This window comes from Trichosurus vulpecula, chromosome 2, assembly GCF_011100635.1.
Source record: "Trichosurus vulpecula isolate mTriVul1 chromosome 2, mTriVul1.pri, whole genome shotgun sequence".
In the NCBI taxonomy this organism is placed as follows: Eukaryota; Metazoa; Chordata; class Mammalia; order Diprotodontia; family Phalangeridae; genus Trichosurus; species Trichosurus vulpecula.
Window position 1 is genome coordinate 125,186,382 of NC_050574.1, and position 19,802 is coordinate 125,206,183.

General features: G+C 38.7%; 1 protein-coding gene across 1 annotated transcript in view; it reads left to right on the plus strand.

The window, feature by feature from the left end:
• FCHSD2 (FCH and double SH3 domains 2) overlaps positions 1 to 19,802 on the plus strand; it is a 359,064-nt gene that overhangs the window by 146,790 nt on the left and 192,472 nt on the right. Inside the window, exon 4 of the mRNA XM_036745787.1 lies at positions 9,667 to 9,743. Coding sequence (XP_036601682.1) covers positions 9,667 to 9,743 — 77 coding nt within the window. The remainder of the gene's footprint in view (positions 1 to 9,666; positions 9,744 to 19,802) is intronic.

Genomic DNA, 19,802 nt, shown 5'->3' on the forward strand with positions numbered 1-19,802 from the left:
TCACACAGCTACAGGATAACTACTAATTACTTGACTTGCTTTCATGATCATCTTTGAAAAATGGAGGAATCAACACGGGGAATTTCCACTTTGAAAATGATAGAATGTTACTGGTCCTAGGATAGAAATAATTGGAACCTTGTAGCCGGAAATGACTATTTCATTTTAGAATTTGTAATAAAGGTGAGGAAAACAGAAGAATAGATTTCAAAGGGCCCAGAGAGATAATATATAGGATCTTATGAAACAAATCTTACAAAAAAAAAGTCTTCTCAAAAGGGATGGGGGAATGTCAAGAACCAAATTCTTAAGACATAAAGGGAAATAGATCTAATAATAAAGGTGGTCTCAAGACACTAATGTGGATGCAAAAAAATCCCTCGTGAAAGAAGTTAAATTTTAAAAAGATATATACAGAAGATGGAAGTTTGGATAATAAAAAATGCGACCAAAGGTGTGGCATGGTACTCTAAGAACAGTGTTATTAACTAATTGATGTAATGGGTCTCTCTCAGCTGCATTTTCAGCCACAATTTGGTTCTGACCCACCTTTCTGCATGAGTGAATGCTGGTGAATGCTGAGGTTGTAAAGGAAAAGTTAAGGATAACATCAACAGGTATGTTTGAGCTATGTTGGAGAAGAAGAGGAGAATCAAAGGAGGGAAAGAACCCACTGCTAAGAATACATGGTGCCATAATAAACTGATAGAGGGAGAAAGCCACACGGTTCAATTCTTAGTTTATTCTGTTTTGTCCTTAGGCTGCAAGGGACAGAACAAAAATGACTGAGTTGTTTTTTTTTAACTGGACCTGTGATTGCATCAGTGTAGGGAGGCTTGAGTGAGTAACTTCTTACAATAATCCAGATAGGCCCCTTTAGGGGAACATACAGTCTTAGGGAATTGGCTAGAACACTGAGAAGTAAGGTGTAACTTACCTAGGTCACATAGTCAGGATGTGTCAAGAGTCAGGGCATAGGCAGGAATAGACTGGCTATCTAATGTGAATAAAGAGATGTTGAGAGCACCTAGCTTATTGTATTCAAAGTATAGAAATTACTGAGATACTATCGGTGATAGTCAGAAAAAATGTGGAAAATGAGGGAGGTGTGGTAGAGAAGAGAATAATCTACATTCTGTACATAATGAGCTTGACTTTGATTCTTGGAAAAATTCTAGGTTGTAGTGTTAGAAAGATAGTTAGTGAACATTTAGAAATGGAAGCAGGGATCATAAAGAGTCAGCATGGTTTCATCAAGAACAGGTCATGCTAGACCAACCCAGAATGATAAATCAGTGTGATGCTGTAGATATAGTTTACCTAGGTTGTAGAAAGGCATTTAATAAATATCTTATGCAATTTTTTGGGTGAGATGGAAAGATGTGTGCCACACTGTTCTGCAATTAGATGGAATTAGAACTGACTGGCTAGATTCAGAGTAGTCATTTATCATTTAATATTGGCTAGTCCTGATGTCTCCAGTGGCATGCCCTAGGAATATGTGCTTAGCTTGGTGCTGTTTAACATTATTATCAATAACTTTGATAAAGGCTAGTATAAGATTTTTATCAAATTTGTAGATGACACAGATGGTAGGGATAGCACTGAAAACCAAAATCAGAAACTAAAAAGTTCTTGACAGGCTAGAAAAATTGACTGAATCTAATAAGGTGAAATTTAATAGAGTAAATGTAAAGTCTTATTCTTGGTTTCAAAATGTTGACTTCATAAGGACAAACAAGGAGAAGATATGGTTAGATTGCAGTTTGTCTTGAAAAGACCTGGGGGTTTTAGTGGGTCACAAGCTAATAATGCTTGCATATGTAATAAAATATGGTAGTCCAAAAAAGAAGACATTCAGACAAACTTGGCCTGCATTAAGAGAATGTCTAGGGGGGCAGCTAGGTGGCGCAGTGAATAGAGCACGGGCCCTGGAGTCAGGAGGACCTGAGTTCAAATCCAACCTCAAATACTTGACACATGTACTAGTTGTGTGACCTTGGGCAAATCACTTAACCCCAATTGCCCTGCCAAAAAAAAAAAAAAACAAGAGAATGTCTAGGAAAAAGAAAATTATAATCTTGCTATCCTATGCCCTAGTTAGACCACATGAGCAGTGTTGTGTTTTGTTTGGGGTACATTTTAGAAAGGACATTGACAAGTTGGAGAGCATTCTGGGAAGAGGAACCAAGATGATAATGGTTAAGTCCATGCTGTTCCCTTGCCCTCTTGGAGGTCATCTCATGAGACTGGATGACCACTTGTTGGTTTTGTAAGAGTAGAGATTCTTTTTCAGGTATTTCTTGGACTAGATAGCCAATTAGGTGCTTTCAGATTTTAAATTTCTGTGATTCTGATTCTTTGACTTCAGCTTTGACAGACCAGTGTTGTATTCTACTTAATGTGAGCTATGCTGTAAGGTTCCTTCTAGCATTGATATTATGCATTTTATTTTATAAGGTCTCTTGCCTTAAGCTCTGACATTTCAGTTTTGAGATCCCTCCTAGCTCCAACATGTTGTGTTCTTTGGTGTTTTTTTTTCCTGTTGATTTCTTCATTGCAGCTCCAATGTTCTATTTTTAAGGTTCTTCTGGCATTGATATTCTTTGTGTACAGTGATGGTTTATTCAGAAGGGGCATCTCTAGCTCCCCATAGCTATTCCTGCTTTCATTGTGAAGCTGCAAATCAAGTCATCAGAGAGTACTGATAGCAGTAAGGTTTTCCTGTTCCTACAAACAGTATCATAATGTAGAATCCCTACAGTTTACCAGCTTCACAGGTCAGTACAGAATAGCTATAGTTTGATAAGTGAGATTTTTTTTTTGGTGTTAAAGAAATTATAATCTGAAAATTGCATATTTACTTAATCAGGGCTTTCTTTAGTTGTAAAGTTAACCACTTAAAGTCAAAGGAAAGCAGGTGACCAAAGTATACCACAGCAGGCTTCCTGAGGCAGGCAGTGTATTTCCAATGGCCCCTTTGCTCAGAAGAGTAATAGGGATTGAGTACCCATATGTATTCAGTATGGTATGAGGATTTCATGTGACGTACAAAAAGGTAGGAACCCCAATTCTGTAGGAAAGGACTTGAATGAAGGCTTTCGTCTAAAGGGCTCACTGTTTCCTCACTGGCTTCTATGACAGTCCTGAGATTCTGATACACTTATTACGAATCTGTTCTTATCAGGTCCCAGAAATCCCTAGCAATTTTTTTTTTAAAAAGTAGACATTTTAAGAAGGCAAAATACAAAATGAAGGGTGTGAATTAGATCATATCTAAAGTTCTCTCCCCCTTCTACATGCTGTGATCTGTAATTTCAAAACGTTCTGCAGGCAAGGAATAATACCACACAGTAAGCCTCAAGTATTCTCACATGGAGATTTACTAGAATATCAGGAGGGCTAGCAGCACCACTAGCTAGCCGTGTAACTATGTTCAAAAACAGCAGAAGAAACAACACAATCCCTGACTGAAAAGAGTTTATAATTTAATAGGTGGGGGTATGAATGATACAGTGTGGGGGAGACTATGGACTTGCCCTCAGAGCACTTGGGAGTGGGGGCAGAATTTGTATGGATGCAGTTTTGGCTTTACTTAGGGAAAAATCTCCAAACAATTAGAGCCTGGGATGTGTTCAAGCCAGCTCTTATTAGCTCTTTCTTAAGAGTCTGTTGTTAAATTTTCGGTGTGAGCTTTTACCCCTCTGAAATTGGCAAATGCTACTGGTCTGGGCTTGATTTGATATTTTGTTGATTGCCTAAACTTAGGAAAGTAATGGAGAAGATGTCCATTAAAATTAAACTTCATTAAGATTAAGGATTAAACAAGATTAAACTTAAGAGTATTTCAGGCAGCGCTTAATCCACTCCTTCAAACCCAAGCAGTAGTCAAATATTTATGAGTCCACTTGTGATTAGAAGTTATGAAGAAATAGAATTCACTGCTTCAGGAGGTAGTAATTACCCTCTCTTTGGGAGTCTTCAAAGCAAAGGCTTTATTTTTTATTTATTTTAATTAATTTATTTTTATTATTTTATATAAAGACCATATTTATAGTAAGGATTCTTTTGAGGGTATCTGGTGGATATCCCAGATGGCTCTGGGACCTCTTCTAACCATGAAATTCTGATTATTATTCTAGGGAAAAGATAGTGCTCCTGTTTCATTAGAATATTGTATTTTAACACCCATTTCTAAGACCTTTCCAAAGGACCTTTTTTTTTTAATAAAATGTATATAAGTGAACACTCAATAAATGTAAAAGAAGCACAGTGCTGTCTAATAATCATGGAGGCCTAAATTCTAATCCCAACTCCGCCACTTACTAGTTTATGACCTTGAACATATCTTTTCCCCTTCTGACTCTCAGTTTCTTCATCTGTAAAAGAAATGGGGTAAATGGATGAACTCTAACGGCTCTTTCTAGTTCTGTCATTGTGTGAGTCTGAACATTAATAATTGTAGTAGTGATTGCAGAGTAGAGAACAGAACTTGATTTCATAATTATAATCACTCTCTCTTAGGGCTTCCTTTCAAAGGAAAGCTAATTTACAGCTGGCAAAAATGACTAACTGCTTCATTTTGAGGAAGACATTGGGAAATTTTCTATAAGAATTCTTATACGTCCCTTCAATTGGTAAGAAATATAATTCACGTCTCATATGCTCAAACTGACATCTCATTACCTTAGTCGTCCACTTTCCTGCTTGTTATAGAAATTATTTAGTGAGTTAGAAAAGGGGCTTATGAATTCATGCATAGTGCCAGCTGTTATAGAATTTATTTTTCTAATTTAAACTTTATGCTCTGTGGCAGGGAATTAAATTCATTAATATGTGCAGGTACAAGCCATGAACTTAGCTTTTTACCCCTATTATTCAATTGATCATGTGTGAAAGAAAGGAAGGAAGAAAGAAAGAAAGGACTCAAATTTTTTAAATTCCATAAACTGCTGGCCCCCTACGGGAGGTAGGAAGCTAGTTGTTTTTTACAGGACTTCCATAGATGTTTAAAGATGTTTAGATTAATTTAGGTCACTTATGCTACTGTGAAATTAGTCAGTTCTTCATTACTCAGCTTAAGTATCTATAGATATTCCAAGAGGACTGTCATCATAGATTTCATGGGTGACAGAGACCTCAGGATAACCCTAATGACACAGAAATCCTCAAAGAGTGGACAGAAGCCTCCGTTTGAGGAGAGGTAAAACTGCGTGAGAGAAGCATTGGATGTGGGGTTAGAGATTAAGTTTGATTCCCACTTCTGTTATTGCCCTTGGAACCCTGGGCAAGTCACTTAACCACTCCAGGCCTTAGTTTCCTCATCTGTGAAATGAGGGGTTTGTCCTAAGTGACGTTTAAGGTCACTTAGAACTCTAAATCTATCTTTCCATTATCCTATGACCTATGACCTTATATGATGGGGAGATGACTACTTCTTGAGGCAGCCCATTTTTCACTTGTAGATAGCCCTAGTGAGGAATTTTTTTCTTCTTATCAAGCAAAAATCTGCCTTTATACCTTCCACTTTATTGCGTCTATTTCTTCTCTGAACCAGTGTGTCAGCCAACAAATATTAATGAAGCCTTTGCTATAGAGCAGGCCATTTGCTAAGCTCTGGGTTAGCTAGAAGGCACCACAGTCCCTGCTCTCTCAATTAGCTTACATTCTAGTAGGGGAGGCAACATGTACAACACTAGGTACATACGACATTTATAGAGACTAGATGGAAGGTGATCCTGGAGGAGGAGACACAGCTGGGAGGAGAGGGAAAGGCCTCTTACTTTAGAGGGGATTTGAACTGAGACTTGAAAGAAGCCAGGGAAAGGAAGAGGTAGAAGTGAGGAGCCAGAATATTCCAGGCCTGCTGGGCTGGGGTGGGGGGGCAGTCAGTCCAAAGGCATAGAGATGGGGGAGGACTAACAAGAATGCCAGTGTAGCTAGATCACATGGTTCATGGAGGGATATAAAGTATACAAAAATTGGAAGCAAAACAAGTGAAATACTTCTATCCCGGGGATCCTTTCAAGTATCTGAAGATAGATATTATGCCCTGCCTCTTCCCAGAAAAATCCTTTGTTGCCCTCCATTTTCCTAGAACATCTTATCTGTATTTTTCCTTTACTCCATCATTCCTTGCCTTGTATTATGCTTTTCTAGGCACATGGTGTTTTCCTGTCAAGTAAAACGTAAGCTCCTTAAGGGGAGAGAATGTATAATTTTTAATGTTTTTGTTTTTGAGTCCCTAGTGCCTGGCATATGACCTTAGGCATACTAAACATTTAATAAATAGTTGATGAATTTGTTCAAATGAAATATCCCCATTTATTTCAGCTCATATGTTCGAAGAGCATATTGTCCAAATCTGGCCCCTGCCCCTAGTATTCCTTGTCTCATATAATAGTTAGCCTTTGTACATGCTGTATCCCCGTCCCTGCCCCAGCAGTGGACAATAGAATGTCATTTTTTTGAGGGCAGAGACTGTTTTGCTTTTATCTTTGTATCCCTAGTACCTTCTCCATGGAAGCCTTTGTCCAGTGATCTGTTATGGTAGAGATATGGCTTTGGGTTCTCAGGGACTGTGCCCAAAGAGAAGAGCTTTATCAGATCCTACCAGTCTGGAAAGGCTTGGAGTGAGATCCAGTGAGAGCCTGTGTGTCTGTCACCTGAGCACCAGCCCAGCCATGGCGGGGCTTATTGTTAGGATAGCCACAAGAAGATGGATTTTTCAGCCACAACAACTGTTAAAGACCATCTCCTAAATTGTAGAAGGATTACAGGTTTTGTCAGTGGGAAGAAGACCCACACTAATGAAATGTCAGCTTGCTGAAGTATTGAGTCACTGACCCTTCTTCCCCTAGTTTGTGCCCTTATTCCCTGTGGCAGAGAAAATGTTAGCAGTCTGCAGCTGCTGTCCAGCCCTTGGAAGAGAGTAAAAATGCTTGAGACCCAAAACTTGTAATTTCAGAAGGAAGGGAGCCTCTAAACATGCTATCATGATTCAGTTGCTTACAAATCATCTTCCTTTATAAAGGGGAAGGATTACCGAAAAAGGTATTTCAGAAGGTCTAGATTTCAATTAACTTTACCAGTGAGGTCATCCTTTATCACAGTCATTCTTAAACAAGGGGCCAGAGAGAGCTGCATCTGGATGGAAAACCAAATGCTTGTATAAGTCGACTCTTTCAGAGTAAAGTTATCGGGGGTTGGGGGGGTGGGGAGAAAGAAGTTTTATGAATATTTGCATATATAAATAAAGACTTAAGAAGTTGAGGCATTAAATATAAAACCAAAATACCTTTATGATGCTTAAAAACTGAAGAAATTAAGCTATATTTAGGTTAACCATGTTATGCTGATGAGAGTTCTAGGCTTGGAGATAGATACTCACATTCAAACACTGGCTGTGACACTAATGATATGACAATTGTTTAAGCATTCTTTTTTTTTTTTGAGGGGGAAGGCAGGGCAATTGGGGTTAAGTGACTTGCCCAAGGTCACACAGCTAGTAAGTGTGTCAAGTTTCTGAGGTCAAATTTGAACTCAGGTCCTCCTGACTCCAGGGCCAGTGCTCTACTCACCGAGCCACCTAGCTGCCCCTCGTTTAAGCATTCTTAAGCCTCAGTTTTCTTATCTGTGAAATAGGGATACTACTTGTTCTGTCTGTTATACAGGTTTGTTGTGAGGAAAGCACTCAACTCTAAAGCACTATGAAAGTGGAAGCTACTATTTCAACAGATTCCACAGAGTAAACCAGAAAATGTATTAATTGGAATCAGGAAACCTGGGTTTAGAAATTAGCTCTGACATTAGCTGTGTGACCTGACCTACTTAAAACTGTTTGAGCCTCAGTTTCTCCATCTCTGAGAAAGATCGAATATTTCTACTACTCTTCCTTATACTGTTATTCTAAAGAAACTACTTTGTAAGCCTTAAAGCATTGTGCACTTTACTATATTCTGGGGATATAAAGATGAATAATTATATGGCTGATACCCTCAGGGTGACTACAGCCTAATAGAAGAGATACAGCATGTACAATGAATTAAGTATGAAACAAAGTAGAATGTGATGAGAGCAAAGATAAATCTAGTAAGTGACTTGGGGAGGAAGAAATCACTTTTAAAAAGGCTTCCTGAAGTACATGACCCCGGAACTGGCTGAGTCTTTAAAGAAGAGAGATTATTGAGGAATGAGTGTGTTCTGGGCCTGGGAGACAACCTGTGGGAGTTTACAAGGGCTGAGTGCTCAGGTTGAGTTTAGGAAGCTGCTAGTGGTCCAGCTGGACACAGAAAGCATGGAATCCTTGGAGAGGAAAATGAAGGGAGGCTGGAAAGATAGGCTTGGAGCCATGCTCTGAAGGGCCTGAAACATATTCTATGAGCGAGCTGCATGTTTTCTCTTAAGAGGGAGGAGCCTGTGAAAGTTTTTGAGCATGGTAATGATGTGGTTAAATATGAATTTAGGGAAGCTTCTTTTGGCCAGAGTGAAGAGGGAGAGATTAGGAGCAGGGATACCAATGTTGTAGGCTGTTACAATAAGGTAGTAGGCAAGGGCAGTAAGTACCTGAGCTAGGGTGGTGAGGTTGGGAGAGGAAAGGAGACATATATCAGTCTTCATCAGTCTGAATAGCGCTCACTACTAGACCTGTCCTAGGGGAGAAGACCAAATCTTTTTGGAGAAGTCTTGGTGTCAAGTAGTCCTGAAGTTTGTTTTTTGTTTTTTCAATACCAGCATGTATCAAATGCTGTGAGTAATGACTAATCTCTGTACCCATAGGAATTAGGAGAGCCCTTGTTTTAGCCCCAGTTGTACCACTAACATCATCTAGAGCAAAACCTCCCTTTACCTTTTTATGGCTTCATTTCTTCTTTTTTCTAACAAGTGGTCAAGACTTGGTGGTCTCAGATCCCTTCTAATACTGTCTAAATTTAAATAGCAATTGGGAGCACATCAGGGGGAAATTGAGTGTGCAGGACTTACTTGACCCTGGATAATTTATCCTTCCACCCCAGTATTGGAGAGGGTTTGACTGGGGTAGGGGAGAGCATACAGGTACGTGGGGCAAATCTGAGTTTCAATGCTAGCTTTGCCGTTTACTAGGTATATGATTATGGTGGTCTTTTTCTGTCTCTGGGCCTCAGTTTTGCCCTCTATAAATTTATAATTTGCGGTCCTTATACTACCTCGTAGCATCATTATAAACCTTCCAGTGCTACCTAAATGGAAGCCATTACTTACTCTTTCTTATCTATCAAAAGAAGGGGTTGGACTAAGTGACCTCCAAAGTCCCCTCCAGCTCTAAATCTCTGATCCTATTAGGAGATGCCCATGTGAGAGAGCCAGCTTGGCTGATTCAGTGGATTCCTGAATTAAGAAGCAAATCAAGCAGCTCCATAAAACCAAAAATCTCTAAGCTTTAAATTCACTCTGTTCCTGAAGAATGAAATAAGAGCTGGGAGGGAATGGAACATGGCTGTTGTGGTTCTGCTTTCACAGCAGATTATTTTAAATTTGATTCTGAAAATAGGTATCAAAATGAGCAAAATCGTATTTTGTCTGTGGAAGAACAAAGGGTATATAGGGGAGGAATTTGTTATTAAGAAACAGCTTCCTTTATGACCTCATACTTACGTTGAAAAATATCTTCCCTCCTTTTGTCCATAGGGCATCCAGAAATTGGCTAGTCAGTACCTGAAGAAAGATTGGCCTGGAATAAAAGCTGACGAGCGGAATGATTACAGGTAATTCAGCAAGTGGGTCTTGATATTTTTTTAGTGGCAGCTTTTTTGCTTTCCATTTCACAAACTGACATTTTAATTCCTAGAGGAAAGATAGTACCTCTACTGAATGACATTACAATTATATATCTTCCTAAAAATCTAGAAGACTTTGTAACTAAAGTCTATCACTAGAGGTGTATGGAAATTGGATAGATCCTTCCAGAAATATGGAACAGCGCCTTAGAAAGAAAGGTTGTTAAGGAACACTTTACTTGCTCCCTCTTTGTTATGTGTTTCACTTCTAGAGCTTCTATTATCAACTTTATGTAGTTTCATAATCTTCTATGTTCATAACCCCCACATGTTTGTCACATCTATCAGATCTGATCCATTCTCTCTACTCACAGGTCACTCACTACATTAGTTCAGTCTCTCATCACCTCTTACCCAGATTATTGCACTGGACTTCAGATTAACCTTCTTGCGTCAGGCCTCTCCTACCTCCCAGTCTATCCCCCACACTATCGCCAAAGTGATTTTCCTTAAGTATAGATCTTAGTATTTAATCCCTTACTGAATAAACTCTTTGTCACCTTTAGGATCAAATATAAACTCCTCTGTTTAGTATTTAAAGTCCTTTACAACCTGGTCCCAATTTATCTTTCTAACTTTATTGTACATTACTCCCACTTCTACACTCTTCAGTACAGCCAAAATGACTTCCTTTCTCTTCCTCAGAAATAACCCAGGGTCACATAGTTGATAAGTGTCTGAGACTGGATTTGGACTCAGGTCTTCCTGCCGTCAGTGAGGCAGCTAGGTGGGACAGTGGATAAGAGTGACACACTAGGAATCGGGAAAACCCGAGTTCATATCTGGTTCACATCATCAGCACCTCTCCCTGGAATTGTTGTAATAGCCTTCTAATTCATCTCCCTACCTCAAGTCTCTCTCTTTCCAATCCACGTAGCTGCTAAAGTAATTTTTCTAAAGTTTAAGTCTGACCATATTAATCTCATACTTAGTAAATGCCAATGGTTTCCTATTATCTCTAAGACAAATGTTATTTCATCTTTATCTCATCTTTTAAAAAAATTTCTACTTTTGTACAAGTTTTAGAATATATATAATTATTACTCTAGTACTTGTATATAATTTATGAACAAGTAAATACATAGTTAGGGTACATGCTCAAAAGTACTTTTTACTTGATGGGTATCTAAAATATTTGGAGACCATTTATTTTGTAAGATAAAAAGCAAACCCCACAGCCTGGCACTCAAAGCCCTTTAGAATTAGCTCCAGCCTACCTTTGTAGCTCCATTTCCCTCTTCTGTCCTTTATGTACTACGTACTCTAGTTCATATGGACTGCTCATGCTTTGGTCCTTTCTCTACTCATTCACACAGGCCTTCCTTCTGTCTCTGGAATACAAGGATGTACATCTTATCTCCATAGAGTAAAAGTACCTTCCTTTAAAGCCAAGGTGCTTTCTCTTTGGTGGAGCCTTTTCCCCCAGGGGCAGCTAGGTGGTGCAGTGAGTAGAGCACCAGCCCTGGAATCAACAGGATCTGAGTTCAAATGTGGCTTCAGACACTTGACACACTAGCTGCATGACCTTGGCCAAGTCACTTAACCCCAATTGCTCTGCCTTCCCCCTTAAAAAAATTATCTCCTCCAGAAATTTCTTATTCAATTTATCTACTGTAGATTGCCCAATGCTTAGCACAGTGCCTGATGCATAGTAAGCAGTAAGTGCCTCTTGACCTACTGATTGCCCAGTGGTCTTGTTGAATTCTCTGTTGGGTCATATTTACTTGTGTATATGTACTATTTCCTCTGTAGCCCTTTTAAGATGAGGAACTTCATTCTAACTCTTGCTGATGTTTGGGTCCTTGAGCAAGATGGCTCTGTTTCCCCCTTTTCTCTAATGCTGTTGGCTCAAGCCACATTCTGATGTGTTCTTCCGAATCTCAACCACAGGTTATTGATCCTCTTTTACAAAGAAATAATAACCATGTGCAAAGTGGATAATTTTGATTATGCTAAACTGAAAAGTTTTTATATAAACAAAGCCAATGCAGCAAAGATTAGGAGGGAAGCAGAAAATTGGGAGAAAATCTTTGCAGCCAATGTTTCTGATAAAGGCCTCATATCTAAAATATACAGGGAACTGAGCCAAATTTATAGGAATACAAGTCATTCCCCAATTGAGAAATGGCCAAAGGATATGAACAGTTTTCAGAGGGAGAAATTAAAGATATCTATAGGCATATGAAAAAATGTTCTAAATCACTATTGATTAGAGAAATGCAAATCAAAACAACTCTTAGGTACCACATCTCTCCTGTCAGATTGGCTAACATGACAAAACAGGAAAATGATAAATGCTGGAGAGGATGTGGGAAAATTGGAACATTAATACATTGTTGGTGGAGTTGTGAACAGATCCAGCCATTTTGGAGAGTGGTTTGGAACTATGCCCAAAGGGCTGTGAAGATGTGCATGCCCTTTGACCCAGAAATACCACTCCTGGGGCTGTATCCCAAGGAGATAACACGGGTGGGAAAGGGACCTGTATGTACAAGCATATTTATGGCTGCTGTTTTTGTGGTGGCAAAAAATTGGAAATTAGGGGGATGCCCCTCAATTGGGGAATGGCTGAATGAGTTGTGGTGTGTGAATGTAATGGAATACTATTGTGCTATGGGAGGTGGGGAAGATACAGACTTCATAATGGCCTGGAAAGACCTACATGATCTGATGCTGAGTGAGAGCAGCGGAACCAGGAGAACGTTGTACACAGCCACAGAGATATTGATTCTGTGATGACTAACTTTGCTAGACTTGGCTGTCCTCAGCAATGCAGAGCTTGGGGACAGCTCCAGAGGACTCATGATGGAAAAAGCGAGCTACATTCAGAGAAAGAACTGTGGAGTCTGAATGCAGATTGGGGCAAACTATTTGCTCTCTCTTTTTTTTTTCCCTCTTTTTTTTTCCCCCTTTTTCTCATGATTCATTCCATTGGTCATGATTCGTCTTTGCAGCTTGACTATTGTTTAAATGGGTTTGGTGTGAAGGTCTATGTAGAATCTATATTGGACTGCATGCTGTCTTGGGGCGCAGGGAGAGGGGAGGGAAGGGAAGAATTTTTTTTTTTGTTAAGCACCTACTTTATTATTTTTTTTAATTATACACTAGTCAGGTTGTGGAGAAGAATTATGACCAATGGAATGAATCATGAGAAAGAAGAAACAGAACCCCCCCCAAAAAAACCCCAAAAACAAAAACAAAAGAGAAGAAAAAAAGGCGAGCATGTAGTGTGCCTCAATCTGCATTCAAACTTCACAGTTCTTTCTCTGGATGTAGATAGCAGTCTCCATCGTGAGTCCCTTGGAGTTGTCCTTGCACCTTGTGTTGCTGAGAAGAGGAAGGGAAGAAAATTTGAAACTCAAGAACATGTAGAGCTGAGTGTTGTGAACTAAAAATGGAGAGTCTAATTTAAAAAAAAAAGAAATAATAACTGTGAAGATGTAGCAAGAAGAGAAGTACAAACACCTTCTAACACATGGGAGCATACTCTCCCCTAAATTCTGTCATTCTAGTGGGAAAGTGGACTCAAACTTAAAGCAGTTTCTGTCTAGCATCAGGGCAACTACATGGCTCAGTGGATAGAATGCCCGGCCTGGAGTCAGCAAGACCTGTGTTCAAATCCAGCCTCAGAAACTTACTAGTTTTGTGACCCTGGGCAGGTCACTTAATCTCAGTTTGCCTCAATTTCCTCATCTGCAAAATGGTGATAATGCTAGCACCTGCCTCAGTGGGTTGTTGGGAGGTTCAAATTAGATAATAAAAAGCACTTAGCACAGTGCCTCCTGGCACATGGTCAGTGCTATAGAAATGTTAGCTATTAATTAATCAAAAAATAGGAAAGAACAAAATCACAGAACATAGGCCCATTTTCATGGGATGATTGTTGGCCCTACTTTGGGAAGTGGAGGGGCCCAAAGCCTTTCCTCATCCTGAGACTTACAGCATGTCTCTGTCATTTGAATACAGCCAGACAAAGAAGAGGAAGTTCCTGGGCCAGTTTGTATTTTTTTGAAAGCATTTTCAGTTCTGGCTCAAGCAGCCAGTGAAAAAGTCCCTTTTTTCATATGGTAAAGGGACCAGAAAGAGTCAGAATTCCTGCCTATGCTCTGAATCAGGGAGCTAGGCCCTTGGATTACATTTCATCACACCTTTCCAGAAGCATGCTCCCTGGCCTCTTTCACATGTACAGCCCCAGGCAGAATAGTGCATGAGATCCGAGGCTAGAGCTCCATCATCAGGCCTCACTTACACTTCACTAGATTGTAAACTTGTGAATAGAGCCCATTTCCGTTTTTATCTTTTTATATCCACTACCGTTGATTCCAGGGCCTTGTGTTGAATTCAGTTGAGATAGGGGATGTAAAAGAGCTTTGAAAACTGCCACTATACAAAGGTGTGAAATGATTACCTGACAAATCAGTTTCTAAATCATGATGTAAAATATGGAAATGAAAGACTGTTGGTCAAGGAGAGGTTGTACCTAGCAAGAGCAAGAATGGTTTTGCCTAGAATCTTGCCAAGGTAGCGCCAAAGAATGTTAACCTGGAAAGGAAAACCAAGTGAAAAAATTGCCTAGGCCTATCCAGCACATTGGATACCAGAGAAAGTAGCCACATTGTAGGAAGAATAGCAGTAGAGACACTTAAAAATCACAGGAAACAAAACCTGTAGCCTCAGATGTCTGTGCACATGCACAAAGCATGGTTGTAACAAACAAGGTGAGCCAGGTATCTTAACATAAGGAAGCAAATTCAACTTACTAGGTATCACTGAAACTTAATAGAATGAGACCAAATGCTAGGATTACCTCTAGAAGAGGATACCTTATTAAAAAACAACAGGATAGCTAAAGGGAAGAGGAGGGAGATTGGCAGAGTAGCGTGGTGTATTAAGGAGATATTCTCATGTAGTAAAGATGGTGTGGAGAAGTGAAGCATGGTGGAAATAATTTGGGTGGAGATCAGTGGAGGCAGAAACAGAAGTGATAGCTGTCAGTGGAATATGCTACAGACCAGTTAGACAAAAAAAATGAAATAGGTAAAGTGTTTAGGAAACAGATCTACAGTTCTGGCACAGAGGCATGATAAAGTAGTAATGGGGGCTTTCAGTTATCTGGACATTCAGTGGAATGTTTCCTTTGCCAAAAGCAGAGCAGCTCTTAATTTCTTACCTTAATGATAATTTCATCCTTGATCATTTCAAAAGTTGGTAGGACCAAAGAAAGGAGCTTCTACTTTGGATATGATTCTTCTAATAAGGAGTTGTTAGTTCCTGGGATGGAAATTATGGGAATCTTGATGGGAGGGGAGTGGGGTTATCAGAAAGTGAACAATGACTGCTGTGTCTCAGAATTTGTGATAAAGGGGACAGTCTGACATTTACCATAAATTTGGAGAGAATAGATTTGGAAGAATTTTTTTAAAAAGAGCATGTAGAATCCCACTGATTAACATTCTCTAGAAGTCTGCTCAGGAAAGATGGGAGGTACATAGAAAGAAATTCTGAGGAAACAAAGAAAAGCCATTCTGAAGAAGAGAAGAGGGAGCTGCTTACAGAATATTAGTGTGGTTATACAGAGATCATCAACCACTTTAGATTTTATAAAGAAACGTACATGGGAGTGAGGGCAAGTAAGAGAGGGTGAATACAAAATCGTGATCAAGTCTTATAAGAATAATGCCCTATCAAGGGGACTAATTTAGAATAAGCTGGCACCAGTTAGGAAAACTAAGAACAAAAAGGAATCTTTTTTAAAAAAGCAATGTTGGAGAAAAGAAATAGGATCAAAGAAGGGATAAAAACCAATATTTGTTGTGAGGGGCATTAGGATAGCAGAGAAGGCAGAGTTGCTTAATTAATTCTTCTTTTGCTTCTCAATATCTCATTTTTAATGCCTTAATTCTGTTAGTGCTACTTTATGGCAATGAGAGCTGCAATACAAATCTCTAAAGGAGTTAAAAATTAATATCACATAGAAGGTAATGGAGAAACACATGGTGTGTGTGTGAGCAGGTTTCACCATATAACCACTGAGGAAGTTGGATGAAGGACAGGAATAAAATGTCATCAAAAAACGATTGGAAGATGATGTGGGTTAGTTATATGGCAAGGATAAGGGATAGGGAGCCAGAGCGCAACCTCACAATGTAAGATGAAATTATGGGAAGACATGTGGAAGAGTCTCACAGGACAATAGACAGATATGGCTATGACAGATATGGCTATTGCAGTATGAACTGTAGGAGAGAACCTTGGAATCACTGAGGTCACAGGTACACCAAGGAGAATGATATTTGGACAGCAAAATAGAAGATAAACCCAAGATGCCTGACATTTACGTAGTGCTTGACATATTTTTATCACATGATTATCAAAAGCAGTCTGTGAGGTGGGTACTGCAGGTATTATTCTCATTTTACAGGTGAGGAAACTGAGGCTCAGAGAGGTTAAGTGACTAATGCATGATTACACAGTGTCAGAAGTGGAATTTGAATCAAGTCTCCCTGACTTCTTTCCACTGTACTACATTACCTTTCAGAAGGTAGGATAAGTCAAGAGATAGTCATAGGACATCTGCTTACCTTGATTAATCAAGTGTTTATTAACTACCTACCGTACCAGAAACTGGGCTTAGATAGTAGGGATGTTAGTGCAAAGAATGTAACAATTCTTAGAAGTCACCAGGTTCAGGTGCACTACATCTGAGTACTGAAATAACTGGGCAGAAGTGATTAGTAAGGCATTATCAATGAACTTTGGAAAATTGTAGAGTTCCTCATTTAAAAAAAAAACTATGAAAAGCTTAAAATATCTTGGAGCCAGTCTACGAAGGCGCACTGAACACTTATAAATTAATGCAATCACAAAACACCTATTTTAAAAAATAATGGAGATCCCTCCAGTCATCCTTCATTGTTGGGTTATACAGTATAATAAAAATGAAGCTACTCTTAAATTTACAGATTTAGCACTATCCCAATCAGAATACAAAGAGAACACTTTATAAAGCGGGATACAGTGATAGAATTCATTTGGAGATACAAAGTATCTAGTATCTCAAGGTAAACAATGAAAAAAGTATAAGTGAGGAAAGAATAAGCGCCCTCACTTTTCAAATCGCTTTATGTAACAGTAATCTTCAAAGCTATTTGATACTTATTAAAAATTGTGAAGTACATAATTGGAAACGACTAGACAAGGAAGAATCTGAAACAATTGAATTCAACAACCCAATGTTCAATAAGCTTGAGAGCATAAGTTACTTGGAGAACTCCCTATTTGATAAGAACTGCTTGGGAACTTAGAAATGAGTTTGACAAAAATTAGGTTTAGGTTAAAGTCTTATATCATATGCCATAATAAGCTTACTAATACTACCTCAATGCTGAAGGTGCCTTTCACACTGATGTCTGGGAGTGGGGGGAAGGCATAGTTTTTAATCAAACAAGAAATAGAAGCAATTAAATAAAGGAGTTTCTGCTACGTGAAATTGAAAAGCTTTTGCACAAACAAAATCAATGCAATTAGGTTAAGAAAGAAAACTGTTGACAGAAAAAGTATTTGTCCCTCTACAACAAATAGCCCCTCCACTCAGGAAACTTACATTCAATTGAGGCAGTGCAATATTTATGCAAAAAAGTAACTAAAAAAAGATTTCAGGGGGGAAAGAACAGTAACAACTAGGGACCAAAGGAAAGGTTTTCCATAAGATATGTTACCTGGGCTGACCCTAGAAGGAACCTAATGATCCTACTAGATAGAGATGAGGAGGGAGAGCATTCTAAGCACAGAAGGCAGAGAAAAACTGCTAACTTAAGGGAACAGCTGGTAGGTCAGTTCGGTTGGAATATGGAGCAGAGAGTCATTAGGGACTTCCACAGTATTAGGGAAATTCAGAAGAAGGGAGAGTTTTGGCTGAGATGATCAATTTGGAGTTTGAAATGTCTGGTCAGGAAGAGGAAGGAAATAAGCATTTACTTAGCACTTAATATGTGCCAGGCACTGTGCTAAGTGTTTTACAAATATTATCTCACTTGTTCCTCACAACAACTCTGGGAAATAGTTGCTATTATTATCCCCATTTTCCAGTTAAGAAAACAGAGACAGACTTGTGCAGGGTCATGTACTAACTGTCTGAGGCCATGTATGAGCTCAGGTCTCCCTGACTGCAAACCCAGTGCTCTATCCACAGTGCCACCCAGCTATTGGAGATGTAAGACTAGAGGTTAGGAGAGAGGTTAAGACTTCATAAAGAGATCTGAGAATTATCTGCATGAAATTATTATTGAATACATGGGAATTGATGATACCACCAAGCAAAACAATATAAAGGGAAAAGAGAAGGAAGCTCAAGATAGAGCCTTAGCTGGTGTGATCTCAATTAAGATCCAGCAAAGCAGACTGAGAAAGAGCAGACGGGTGGAAAAAGAACCAGGTGGGAACAGTGTCATGAAAACCAAGACAGATGATAATATCAAGGAGAAGATGGTGACCAACAGTATCAGGCTATAGATATGTCAAGAAAGAGAGGACTGGGAACACACCATTAGATCTCTCAGCTAAGAGATCTTTAGCAACTTCGAAGAAAGCTGTTTCAATTGAAAGTAGAGGTCAGAAGCCAGACTACAGAGGTTTTAGAAGGGACTAAGAGGGGAGAAAGTGTAGATGGCTTTCTTGAGAAGTTTAGCCATGAAATGAAGGAAATATCCTGGATGTTAGCTAAAGGGAATGGACAGATCAAGGTTTTTTTTTTTTTTTAAGGATTGGGAGAGTTGCGGGTTAGTGCCAGGGAAGTGGCCAGTTCATAGGGAAAGATTGCAGATTAGTGAGAGATATTACTGATCATAGAGGGGCCAATCTGTAAGAAGGCAAGATAGAATTAGATCAAGGATGAATGCAAAGGGGTTAACTGTGGCAGATAGGAGGGCTACCTCTTCATTTTTGACAGGGAGAAAAGAGGAGATAGTGAGGCAAGGCACTTCAGTAATGTGAGATTGAGGAGGAGAGAAGAGGGAGTGCTTAGTGAATGGCTTCAATTTAATCAAAAATGACTACACTGAGCCTGACCATTCAGATTTCCAACCTTCCTTCTGTACCTGTTGTTTATATCAGGGCTTCTTAAACTTTTTCCATTTGTGACCTCCTTTCACCCAAGAAATTTTTACATGACCCCTGGTATATAAGTATATATAATAGATGTATGAATCAAACATTTACTGATAATAAATCATAAAGAAATTTATTTTAAAACAATTCTTTGGTATACAATAATTTTACCATTTATTAAAGAAGAAAGCAAATTTGCGTGCTAATGAGATGCATGTGCTTGTTTATTTTTACATAAAGAATTAAATCTTGGTGGAATATTTGATACTGCAGGACGTAGAGAATCTAAAACATTTTTCAGAGTTGATTGATATTTTGATTTTATAATTGTCGGTGCTGAGAATGCCGCTTCATGTAAATACGTGGTACAAAATGGCAGAAGTACGTTTAGGGCCATTTCAGAAATTGTTGATAATTCTGTATTAATCCCAAGCCAAAATTTATTTAACAGATTTAAGGAAAATTTTGTTTAGTTTTAAACTTGTGTCCCTTGGTAGCTTGGCAAATTCTTCTTGAACTTTTAGTGGCAGATGACTGACGTTTTTTATTTCAATTGACTATGGTTTGTGAACCCAACTTAGTTTTTTGGAATCAAAATTTGAAGGGACGTATTTCTGAAACTGTGTCTTAAGGCACTTCAGATCATCAATTATAACTCTTCCAACTAAATCTTTGGGAAGGTTATTTTCAATTGTAAGATCATCTGTAGCTGTAAACGTTTCTAAAGGACCCTTTTCCACCTTATTCTTCCGTATGTTAACTTTTTTAGTAAAACTTTCAATTTTATCTTCAAACATAAAATATATTACAATTTTTCCTAACATATATGCAATTTTATATATATATATATATATAATATAAAATTTTGTCCTAACATATAAA